The sequence below is a fragment of the Sinocyclocheilus anshuiensis genome, unplaced genomic scaffold (assembly GCF_001515605.1).
Source record: "Sinocyclocheilus anshuiensis isolate Anshui unplaced genomic scaffold, SAMN03320099.WGS_v1.1 scaffold154, whole genome shotgun sequence".
Lineage (NCBI taxonomy): Eukaryota > Metazoa > Chordata > Actinopteri > Cypriniformes > Cyprinidae > Sinocyclocheilus > Sinocyclocheilus anshuiensis.
Genome location: NW_015546101.1, coordinates 402666 through 415223, shown reverse-complemented (window position 1 = coordinate 415223; position 12558 = coordinate 402666). Strand labels below are relative to the sequence as shown.

The 12558-nt window shown below is 38.6% G+C and overlaps 1 protein-coding gene across 1 annotated transcript in view; it reads left to right on the top strand.

Moving 5' to 3' along the window:
• LOC107700353 (vacuolar protein sorting-associated protein 13C-like) overlaps positions 1-11187 on the top strand; it is a 51660-nt gene extending 40473 nt beyond the window's left edge. The window contains exons 69-82 of the mRNA XM_016501982.1: positions 156-267; positions 462-575; positions 1220-1353; positions 1440-1521; positions 1654-1767; positions 2292-2367; positions 2465-2628; positions 2774-2819; positions 2950-3073; positions 6732-6846; positions 9409-9500; positions 9597-9720; positions 9848-9931; positions 10690-11187. Coding sequence (XP_016357468.1) covers positions 156-267; positions 462-575; positions 1220-1353; positions 1440-1521; positions 1654-1767; positions 2292-2367; positions 2465-2628; positions 2774-2819; positions 2950-3073; positions 6732-6846; positions 9409-9500; positions 9597-9720; positions 9848-9931; positions 10690-10788 — 1480 coding nt within the window. The 3' untranslated portion in view covers positions 10789-11187. The remainder of the gene's footprint in view (positions 1-155; positions 268-461; positions 576-1219; positions 1354-1439; positions 1522-1653; positions 1768-2291; positions 2368-2464; positions 2629-2773; positions 2820-2949; positions 3074-6731; positions 6847-9408; positions 9501-9596; positions 9721-9847; positions 9932-10689) is intronic.
• Positions 11188-12558: the final 1371 nt, after the last annotated feature.

Below are 12558 nucleotides of genomic sequence, written 5' to 3'. Positions count from 1 at the left end.
ATATATAGGCACTACACAATTCCAATAATTCTATTTGTTATTTTATAGTTTTGATTACTTTTATTTTTGATGACTATTGTTTTAATTTGGGGAATAGAGTAGAATAAAGAACAAGTAGATCCAGCCTTTGACTGGCATTGTTTGTTTTTGTGTAGGTACTTTATGGCATTAGTGCAGGAGATGGCAGTGAAGATCGATCAGGGCTTCTTGGGAGCAATCCTCGCCTTGTTTACCCCAGCTACCGACTCCCAGGATAGTAAAGAGAGGGTAACTACTGCTTTTTTCTGACACGTGTTGTTGTCACATATTTTTACTCATAAAATAATCCATAATGATTGCAGTGGCAAACACTTCCTCCATAATTACTTACTTTTGTTTTTGTGTTGTAATCTCGTGTGGCTTTATGCAATGTGAATGAAGAGGGGACTGGAGATGTCAGTATGTGTTTCCCTCTGCTTCAGAATAAGCTGATAGAGAAGGATCTGGAGGCGCTGCAGGCTCAGCTGATGGAGAGCTCCATGACAGACACCTCAGGCCTCAGCTTCTTTGAGCATTTCCACATCTCTCCTATTAAAGTAATGAGCCAGCACCGCTGTCCACTCCAAAACACAGCACATGTTCTCTTCAGGGTCACTTGTCACAGAAATTTGAAATCTCAGATAAGACCTGCTCCCTAGTTTCAGTTTTCCACATGCAATAGCATGGCAGGACAGTTACATACACTACCATTCAGTGTTGTAATGTTTTTGAAAGAAGTCTGCATTTCTGCATCAGAAGTCTGCATCAGAAGGTTGCATTTATTTGTCAAATATACAGAAAAACAGTAATATTGAGATATTGAATTAAAATAACTCTTTTCTGTGTTAATATATTTTAAATGATGGCAAAGCTGAATTTTCAGCAGCCATTACTCCAATCTTCAGTGTCTCGTGATCCTTCAGAAATTTCTTATTTCATTTCTTATTATTGTATGTGCTGAAAACTGTTGTTATTATTGATATTTTTGTGAAAACTGTGATCTTTGATTCTTTGATTTAGAAAGTTCAAAAGAACCGGATTTATTTATAATAGAAATCTTAAATGCATTTATTATTTTTTAATAATGTCAAATGATTGATAAATTGCAAAAGGATTTCTTTGACAGGTAGCCGCATCAAACTGTAAAATGACATGTAATTGTTTATGATTGACCTAGGAAACTATGTGTGTGTTCCTATAGCTGCACCTGAGTCTGTCTCTGGGCTCCAGTGGAGATGAATCTGAGCAGGGGGATATGGTCGCCATCCAGTCCGTCAACCTCCTGCTCAAAAGCATTGGTGCCACACTCACTGATGTAGATGATCTGATTTTCAAGTAAGACTTTGAGCTGTGCATGCACCCTAATAATGACTTTCACATGGGCATCGACTGACATCCTTTTGTCTCACTCTTTGTTTCAGACTGGCTTACTTTGAGGTGAAATATCAGTTCTACCGACGGGAGAAACTGATGTGGGCGGTGATCAGACACTACTCTGAGCAAGTGGGTGATCTAAATACACACTCATGCAATGTCAGAGTTCATTCCATGAGCAAACGCTCTCCAACACGCTTACATTTTCACTTTAAATCATTGTATCAGGAGGACGTTCAGAGTCTCTTTCTCTCCTCATAGTTCCTAACGCAGATGTACGTGCTGGTTTTGGGTCTGGATGTTCTTGGAAATCCATTCGGGCTGATCCGAGGCTTATCAGAAGGAGTGGAGGCTTTCTTCTACGAGCCCATCCAGGTCTGACACATGCTGTTCATTTATCTATCTGTTCAGGCCTCATCGTTTAATTCACTACAAATGTGAGTGTGTTAACTTTCAAATGCCAGATATGAGTACAGCTTTGAGTAACCTAGATCAGCCCATCCACATAGAAAAGAGTGTCAAATATGATACCACAGGTATTTGAGGAATATTTAAAATATCAATATAATGCATGTAATGATGTATTATGGCTACTAAAATGACCATCAAATCATTTAATCCTTAAATTAAAATTTTAATTGAATTTAATTTAATATATGCAGCCTGCTGTATTATTATTTAAATGTCTAAATGTCTATAAATTTATATATATATATTATTTATTTATATAACTTTATATTTATATATTTTTAGCTTTCTGTGTCGTGGTTCTACAGTTCGATTTAAAAAAAAAACTTCTACATTTATGACTGTTCTTTCACGTGTCATGTTTTACAAGGTTATCAAGTTATGATTTGTGTGGTCTACTTTAGATTGATAACATTTGTTTGTGTGTGTAGGGGGCTGTTCAAGGACCTGAGGAATTTGCAGAAGGTCTTGTTATCGGTGTTCGAAGTTTACTGGGCCACACAGTGGGTAAGACTCCCTGCTTTACTGCTTTTCTCCCTCAAACCCACATATACTCACAGAGGATCCTTAATGCACATGATTATTTTCGACATTATCTTCCTAGGGGGCGCAGCTGGGATGGTGTCTCGTATAACAGGCACTGTAGGAAAAGGCTTGGCTGCCATCACTATGGACAAAGAGTATCAGCAGAAACGGAGGGAGGAGATGAACAGACCCACTAAAGACTTTGGAGAGAGTCTGGCTAAAGGAGGAAAGGGTTTCCTCAAGGTACTGAACACAAGTTCCTACACAAATAAAAAAGCATCCAAGACGACATCAAAGCATTTGCCATTCTATTTTGTGCATTATAGATAATACCATTGCATTGTATTTAGCATGATCTGACTTCTGTCATTTCTCTGTTCTCCTTCAGGGTGTGGTTGGTGGAGTAACAGGAATTGTGACCAAACCGGTGGAAGGTATGGCGGTTTACTGCTCATGCAACACTCACTTGAATGAATTTGATCTTTTTTGTATTCAGTGATGCCAAAAATGATTGGGAATTGAAAATGCACAAATATGATGCATAATATATCGTCATGGGTTTAGGGGCGAAGAAAGAGGGGGCTGCAGGCTTCTTCAAGGGCATTGGGAAAGGCCTGGTTGGAGTGGTGGCCAGACCTACAGGGGGCATCATAGACATGGCAAGCAGTACTTTTCAGGGCATTCAAAGGTGAGACACAGATGCACATGAATATTATATCTACATCCACAAATACAAACACTGACTCACACATTCGAACAGCCATGTACATACACCACCGCTCAAAAGTTTTATTTTAACTTATACTCTTATTCAGCAAACACACATTAAATAGATTTAAAATATAATAAAATAGAGAGATAGCTATTTTTAATATTTCACAATATTACAGTTTTTACTCTATTTCTGATCAAATAAATGCTGCCTTGTTGAGCATAAGAGATCTTATCAACCCCAAACATTTAAACGCATGGTTCTTACTTTCAAATGATTTTTGTTTAAGCAATATTTTGAACCCAAAAACTCATATGTGGTCATAATAATACCACAAGCGGTTTTAGGAGGGCCCACATTTAGTCATTTTTGCAGAGTGGAAATCTTGTCATTCCTACTAGGGAAGAGATATATTGATGTATCATATTATGTAAGCACTGATGTGCACTTTACATACCCATTTTGAAAAAGAAGATTAGATTAATGCTATCCATTCTGAAAGGACAAGAAAAATATTTAATATTTAGTTACAAATTTCCTGTGGCAATTTTCTAATATACTGTCGGCTGTCAACTGAGTGTCAGTGTCCTAATTTGTCTCTTTTGTCTTTGTTTTTTTTGTTTTTCTCACATAGTGTTGCTTTTGTTTTCCTGTGTCAACTAATTTTGTGACTCTTTCTTTCATGTTTTTCATAAGTTAATTCCTGGATGTGTTTGTTCTTTTTAGTTCAGTGAGTATTTGGAAGCTCATGAGTGTATATGTGTACAAATGTGCGTATGAAGGACTGAATGACTGAAGTGTGAATGTATGTGCCTATGTTACCCAAAGACATGACGGTGAATGATCCCTCTGCATTCACTCAGTGGGGTTTGCTTGTTTCCTGGGTCCAAAAAAAGTGAATTTTGCAGCATGAAAGAATTTTTAATCTACAGGGTATGAATGGTTGAAAGGTAAGCATTGCATCATGGGAAGCAAAGGATGTGAGCTGTAGTGCAGAGCATTCTGCCATAATCTGCAGTTCAAGAATCCCCTTATAACTGGAGTAATTAACATGTGCCTATTTTCCCATCATTGTTACATTTGCTTCTGATCTCTACACCCCTTTCACTGGTGCATTTTGGGGCCAATGGAAAGTCTGATGAGCAGAGCAGCACAGGCAGGAGCAGAGGAGCATAGAGAGAAGCAAAAGTATAGATAAGCACATATACTCACTTGTAACTATGCTCAAGGGAAATGGTCCTTTAAAGGGGTCATATGATGTTGCTAAAAAGAACATTATTTTGTGTATTTGGTGTAATGAAATGTGTTTATGCGGTTTAAGGTTAAAAAAACACATTATTTTCCACATACTGTACATTATTGTTTCTCCTCTATGCCCCGCCTTTCTGAAACGCGTCGATTTTTACAAAGCTCATCGGTCTGAAAAAGCGAGGTGTGCTGTGATTGGCCAGCTATCCAGTTCGTTGTGATTGGCCGAAGCTTGTAACACTCCAAAGAGAAAGGAAAAATTGAAATCGCATCATATGACCCCTTTAAACCAAAGGTTCAAATGGTGTGTAATGTCCTTATAATCATAGTTAAAGGAATAGTTCAAACAAATAAAAATGGTCACCATTTACTCACCCTTATGTCATTTCAAACCTGTATGAAATTCATTCTTCTGTGGAACATAAAATAAGTTATTTTTAAAATGTTTGTCTTTTTGTCCGTGGACCCTTTTTACAGACAAGTTTGTAAGTGGTGACGAGTTTCCACAGTTATTAAAGGTACAATATGTACGTTTTCGCCGCTAGAGGGCGCGTATTCAAAACAAACAAAGAAACAAAGGCGTAGTTTGATGACGCCGTGACTGAGTGTGGAATCATGCGAGTTGTCGTCTTCATCCCCACAGCCGACGCAATCCGACGGGACTCAGGCAGAAATCATGTTCGTGGATGAGCTAATGTATTAAAGATTTATTAACATCGTAGTATGAAGCAGAGTGAGGCGGAAAGCCGTCGAAGCGAAACGAGGCTGCTGAAGCAATTGCTAATGAGAGACGTGAGTGACACGGCTCGAAAGCAGCGGAGCTTTTATTATGCCACAGTCGACTGCTTCCGCTCCTTCTGGCCGTGCGTATGTGGGGTAAAGCAGTGCTGTTTTATCATACTAGATACGTTTGAAAGTTCTGTTATAATGCTACTCTGTGCGGTCTTCACCTGTCTAATAAAATGCACAACATATTAAAGCATCTTTGGTGTTTCCATGTTTTCTACAAAACAAAACCGGAAATCGAGGGTGTATGACGTCATTGGCAGGCGACACAATGACACTATAGACACGGTCCGTGTCACTAGTTAAAATTGCTTATTTCTCTGGATTTAAACATTCTTTGAAACATTTGGGATAATGTAAGTACACAAGTCAGCAAAATATATAACACTGTTCTAGTGGTTTTGGGATATTTTAATAAAACAAATTTACATATTGCACCTTTAACATCATAAATCTAGCAAAGAGTATATATTTTTTTCATTTCACTTTATTTCAGGCTCAAAGATCCATATCAAAAGACAAACAAACAGAAAAAACACACACACATACACACAAATCTGACCAATTTAATCAGTCTCTTCATATTTTTTTCTTCTTTTATAAAGTCAGAGAAACGCTATCATACATAGTTTTTTTAACTTTAGCTATTGGAGCAAATAGAAATTCAAAAATTATATTTGTTGTTGTGTCAGTTTGCCGCTGTTTTAGAAATTGACCAAACTATGACGACTTCTGCTGTTGACACCCACAATGACTGACACCTAATGTGAAAAGCATCTATTGAGTTTCATTATATGGACAAACTCATCTTTTGTGTTCCACAGAAGGAAGAATGTCGTACAGATTTGGAACAACACGAGGATGTGTAAATGAGTATAATTTTGGCTGAACTTTGGATAATGTCCCTCTTTCCGACTGCTCTGCTTGTCAGACCAAGTCCACTGCATGAGCTCACTGCACTGCTGATGCACTGGACTCTATGATACAGCACTGCCTAGCGTGACCAGGCGCTCTCCGAGCAATAGCAAAAGAAGCATTATGATTTCAAAGGCAGTCGATGACCAGGCTAACCAATCACATTGTGCACCCATGCCTTTAATTCCGCCCTGGAAAAATGAGTTGGCCAATCTGTGGTGTTCCCGCCCCTGGCTTTTTCATGCCAAACCTTTCACGACAAGCTGGAACAGTGATGCCTCCCCAACCCCTCCAGTGATTCTCTAACATATGCGCTCAATCATCACCATTCGTTCTGCTCTCCATCTTATACACTTGAATCGATCAGCTCTGTCTGTATGAACTAATCATATTGCTTTTCCATGCTCGCACTGTAGAAGTAACCAAAGGTGAGAGAGGGCTTAAGGAATCAGACTCTGCACGCAATAGCACAAAGAAACTTTGTAGGTTGATGATTTTGAAATGACTCTTTGAGATGAATTGCATTTGTTCAAGGCTGTTCGGGCATGCTCAGATGAAATTTAATCGAGTAGATTCTGTTCACTACCTGTTGTTAAGAATGACTCACCCATTGCCCACGCATTTTAGATGAATAAACAGTCTTTGTGAGAGTTATATAACATGCTATTGCTGACTTGATTTGCAGAGTGGCGGAATCGACTGAAGAGGTGACTAAATTAAGGCCAGTGCGTCTCATACAAGAGGACGGCATCATACGGCCCTACAACCACCATGAGTCGGAGGGCTATGACCTCTTTCAGGTGAGGTCACCTGTCAACCCCACTGACCAGGCTACTAGACCCCGATGGGAAGGATTTTAATCAGCATAACCCTCCGTTTTAATTTACAACTACTAACTACTAACAGCCAAATTGTTTTGAAGGATTGGAGTCAGTTTGACAAATTAAGGCAAAACCATTGTTTTTTTCATGAACTGGTCAATTTCAAGATTTTGGACTATTTTGCTTCCATAGCATTGTCGCATTTCAGACTATTCCTCATGCGCTGAGCCAGAAAGCTCCACTTCAGTAGGACTTACATGCACCAAACTTTCCAGTTTTATTCCTATTTATATTCGGAAGATTTTTACAGAGGGATTTGTTCATATATATCATCCTAATTTATGTTACATTTTATTCCTAAAAATTTGTTGATTTTATTTTTTTTCCTGAATGTTAACAGCACTTTCTGATTTATGGAATTATAAAAAAAAAGGTTCTCTCTAAAATCCCCTCTGTAAACACTTTTTAAACTCTATAATATCAACAAAAATAAAACAAGAACTTTGAACCTGACTTTAATGTTCAGATTTCTGTTCTGAAAATTTTTGTTAATTAGTGCATATTTAAATATACCATTTTCAGGAAACAAAACAAAACAATTGTCTTATTGTGATGTGATTATTCAACTGAGGAGTTAAACGCAACCAAATTCCAAATCCCCTTGTTAAAATTCCAGCTGTATTCTTCATTAAAACTGACCTTAAACTCCAAAGTTGAGCTGACTCCTGCCATGCTGTGAAGAAATTCATTCTTGTTTGCCTACTCATTTAATTTTTCCTTTTTCTCTCTTTTCTGTCCTTTCCCAAATGCAGCCTGAGGAAATGTAAATTGGGAGTGGGAGATGGCATTGGGACTATTACCTTAAAGGAACACTCCACTATTTTTGAGAATAGGCTCATTTTCCAGCTCCCCTAGAGTTAAACAGTTGAGTTTTACCGTTTTCGAATCCATTCAGCCGATCTCCCGCTGCGCCTGAAAATAGTCCCCAGCACGCTCCCTGTGCAAGCAGGTGGTCACGTTGGTTATGTTGGCGGAAGTTAGCCTATTTTCTGGCGCTGCGTAATATCATTGCGCCTGCTGCACCCATGGTACGGCATTAAAGTTCCTTGATTATTACGCCGGAATGAGAGTATAGTTCCTAGCTATATCGGCCTAGAAAATCGCAACTTTTCATTTTCCGTCGGTCTTAGTACACGATGTAACTACAGAAGAGTCAAGTTTTAAATAGGAAAAATACAGAAACTCTTTGGACATTTTTGAGCGAGATGCTAACGGTCTAATCAGATTCAATGATCTATGCTAAGCTACAGCTAAAAGTGCTACCGCCAGACGGAGATCGGCTGAATGGATTCGAAAACGGTAAAACTCAACTGTTTAACTCTAGGGGAGTTGGAAAATGAGCCTATTTTCAAAAATAGTGGAGTGTTCCTTTAAAGGTGTTACTGAAAACATTTGAGAACACAGAGATATTGTAGCACTTAAATGAACCAAACTGGATATCCAGTACTAGACTCAGTCTAGCCTGGTCCACCTACAATAGAATGTTACATGATTGTGTTTAGAAAATTATATATTATCCTAAGTCTGCATCTGAAGTTGTCTGTCTTGTGCACTTTTATGGCTGTGCTACTTTTCTTGTCTAGAAAACATGTTTTTTCTTATTGGTCTCCATTAATTTTGCCAAAAATAATTTCGGCATTATACCTCAGACATTTTTATTATATCAGTTTTATATCAGTATATACTTTTATTTTGTATCAGTTAATGGCAAATATATCCAAACATAAACTCATTAGTCAATATCATATTTTCCCCCAAATATATTATTTGAAATTCACAAAAACAAGGTAATTTTAAGACTTTAGAGCCACACTGGCAAACAATAATAGATTTTCATTATTAATATTTAAACAATTATTAGATTTGTTAGAAATAGGATGTGGAACTTCCAAAGTTCGTCTATTTTTCTAAACTTCATTTTAGTTTCTTTTAATTTATGTCTGTAAATACATTTCCATGAATATAAAGTCTGTTAACACAATATTATAGTCTACATAAAATGTATTTATTAAAAATATAATGTAAACATTATTCTCAATCATTGTCAGTACATACAAATGCATATTAATATATGCAAACGTATTTATATGCACTAAATGGGCATTTTACAGTGCATGTTGGAATTAATGTCTGATGTATTTTCCTATATACTTTATACACTATATGTTATATAAGACATGTGGTTCATAATTGTCATGTAATTGTTTGTTTTAATGTGGCTTTACTGTGTTGTAATTGTATTAATCGAAGAGTTTGCTTGAGGCCTGTGTTTTGACCCAAATAATCTGGAATAAATCAATACTCCTCTTTGCCATGATCAGTTTTATGCATTTTGGATGCATTTTCTGATTTGAATTTTCTATGTGTGTGTTTTTTCTTTTTTAGTTCGTTTTGATTCAGATCATTATTGTTGAAAAATATTCGGGCGCAGTCTCTACAGTATTTGGTGTATTGTGCTGTATGAGCGTGTATGTTTTTCAGAGGTCTGAGATTAAACAGTTGGATGAAGAGATCTTCAGAGAACACTATGAGTACCCAGGGTACAAAAAAACAAACATCATTATCACCAACAGGTATTCCAACAACAGAAAAATGATGAAACAGTGGCATTTTGCCAGTTTTCCCTTTTCCATATGTTCTTGCTGTGTGTTGGTTTATTTATCATGCAGGAGAGTGATGTGTGTGAAGGAGATCGACGTGATTGGACATTTCAATAAAGAATGGGAATGTCAATTTGAGAACTTTCAAAGGCCTCCAAGCAAAGAAGGAGGAGATTTGAAGATATATTACCGGGTACATAAATGGCTTCCTTTTACATGCTTCCTAACAGCACAGTGATAAGTGTATAATTTAAAACATACTGATAAAGTCATGATTAACTAATTAACATTGCTTTACAAACATCTGAATGTTGGTGCAGGAACAGAACAAATTAAACCTCATTAAGAAGGATGGACAGACGCTAGTGAAAGTGATACACATGAGACATGCTGACATGGCTGAGGTAAAAATCACAGACGTGGGTTTTGCGTGTGTGTGCGTGGATTATAAATGAAAACTTCTGCTTGAAAATTATTTAGCTTTTGAAGGAATAGTTCACTATTGAAAATTTGCTGAAAATGCATTCACCCTTAGGCCATCTATGATATAGTTTAGTTTGTTTCTTCATCGGAACAAATTTGGAGAAATGTAGTATTACATCACTTGCTCACCAATGGATCCTCTGCAATGAATGAGCGCCGTCAGAATGAGAGTTCAAAAAGCCTATAAAAACATTGTGGATTATTGTGATGTTTTTATAAGATTTATTGACACTCATGCTGATGGCACCCATCCACTGCAGAGGATCCACTGGTGAGCAAATGATGTAATGGTAATTTTTTTCCTGATCTGTTTCAATGAAGATACAAACTCATCTAGATCTTGGATGGCCTGAGGGTGAGTAAATTTTCAGCTCATTTCTATTTTTGTGTAAACTATTCCTATAATGAATTAAATTTCATCAATGTGAAACTGGCAAGCAAAATGTCAATGCCCAGTGTTAAATATGACACTGGGCATTTTACAGTACATTTAGCTTGCTGTTTCACAGATGCCAAGTTGTGATTAAGCTAGTTGCACAGGTTGCACTAGTTTTATCTCTTTCATGCTCACATGCCTTTATACTGAGTAAAAGTACATTGCTATCAAAATGACTGATTTTCATTTTCTGTCAAGAACAATCGGTGGCCTCTTTGACCTCTTTTGCTTCACACTCCACAGAGACTGCGAGAAGGAATTGACAGTGCCCAGTTTGCACGCAGGCAATATCAGATGGCACGGCAGAAATCACAGCGCTTCATCAAAATGGGCAACATTTAAATTAGCCAGACAAACCATGTAAACACATGACCACATCATCTCCGTTTCATATACTGCCTAGCATTCAAAGTATCAATTATGTATAGAAATATATTTTAGCAAATCTATTAGTTAAACTCAATGAAGTTTTGAATGTGTCTCTGAATTTTTGGAGTTAGAACTACATTTTTTTGGGGATGTTTAAGCACTTCGCCTTGTGTTTTGCTTGAGGTCTTGATGATGGGAGAAATCAAATATGGAAAAGAGATTTTGTTAATTATTTTGTTAATTATTATTATTTTGCACTTGCTATAAAAATACATCACTTCAATATACAACTGTAATGTATGAGGCTTGTCCAGTTTAGCTCACTTATCTTGATTACAAATCCTGTCATAAAAGAAAGACAAAAACTTGTATACAGCATTTTGTGTTCTAGATCATCCTTCCACAGGTTTTGCTCAAAAGTGACACATATAATACACAAAGTTGCTCTCAGCTTCTTAAAAATTATAACACTACAATGTTTTGTTCTCTCATAGTGTACTATGACTATGTAGTAAAAAAAGTGGGTGACAGACCACACCTGCTATTTGAGGCGGAGACTATGATACGAGCTTAGTTTTACCTCTCATGGTTACTTGTTTGTTTTGGAAGTAACCAAAAAATTATTAAAGGGTGCCTGTTTATAAGGCAAGGAAAGATTGCACCATATTCCACAGTTCCCTTTCGATACTTCATTCGTACTGCGTCTGCTTAAGACGCATATGGGAAAAGAGCCTTTTTTCTCCTGAACTGAAGCCTTTTCATTCACGCAGTGAAACTGCATGGCCATTGGTTTGTGCAGTGCTTAAAAAATGAACCAATGGCTTGGCAGCGGAGCTGCATGAGCCTATGGCGACAAAGCCCGCCAGAATGGGCGGGGCATCTGGCTATATAAGGGGGCGCTCGCCACAGGATTCTCAGATTTCTTCTCCTTCAGCGACGACTCTACGCTCATCGCTGATCCTGAAAGCCTGCTCGCCGTTGACACGCCTTCGCAGCTGGAATCGGGACCTCTCAGCACAGCTGACCTGCTTCTCCGCCGCTACAGCGACGCAGCAGTTCCGGTACGTTTCCCCTGCCACCATCCGGAGATTCTAAAAGAGCTTATTTCTAGCAGGTAAGCCCTAAAAGAGCAAATTCTAGCGACGTTGTTGCAAATGTCGCTCTGCGAGTGTGGCTCGTGCAGGGAAACTTGCACGATGCAGAAGAGCAATGAGTATGTCATCTGTCTGGGCAGACCCCACGCAGAGACTGCACTCTCACTGAGACGGAATGCTCACTCGAGCATGAGTCTCGCTCTTCTCCACTCGTGGACCGCCTTCACTGGAGGCAGCCCCGCTCTCCCGTTTCTCCTCTCTCAGCGAGCCTCGGAGAGAGAAACAGTGGAGTCAGGGAGCTAAAGCAACCGGGTCTGAGCGATCGCATGCCTGCACTGTACCCGCGTGCTCGCTCTCCCCGTTGCACTCTAGATCGGAGGAGATGCTGCCGCTGACAGCTTTTCAAATTTGTGTGTGTCACTATGGCTGCGCTCACAGACACGGGCCACTTTTTACCACAAAAGCAGTCTGCTTCGTTCGCGGAAGGCGGCCCCGCCTCCCCGTGCTCATGTTTCTGGCCCCCCGCACTTTTACGAAGTGCATGGATGCGGCTCTCTCCCCTCTGAGACAGATGGGAATCTGTATTATCAATTACCTCGACGACTGGCTCATCCTGGCCCAGTTGGAGGCAGAATTAATATCTCACAGC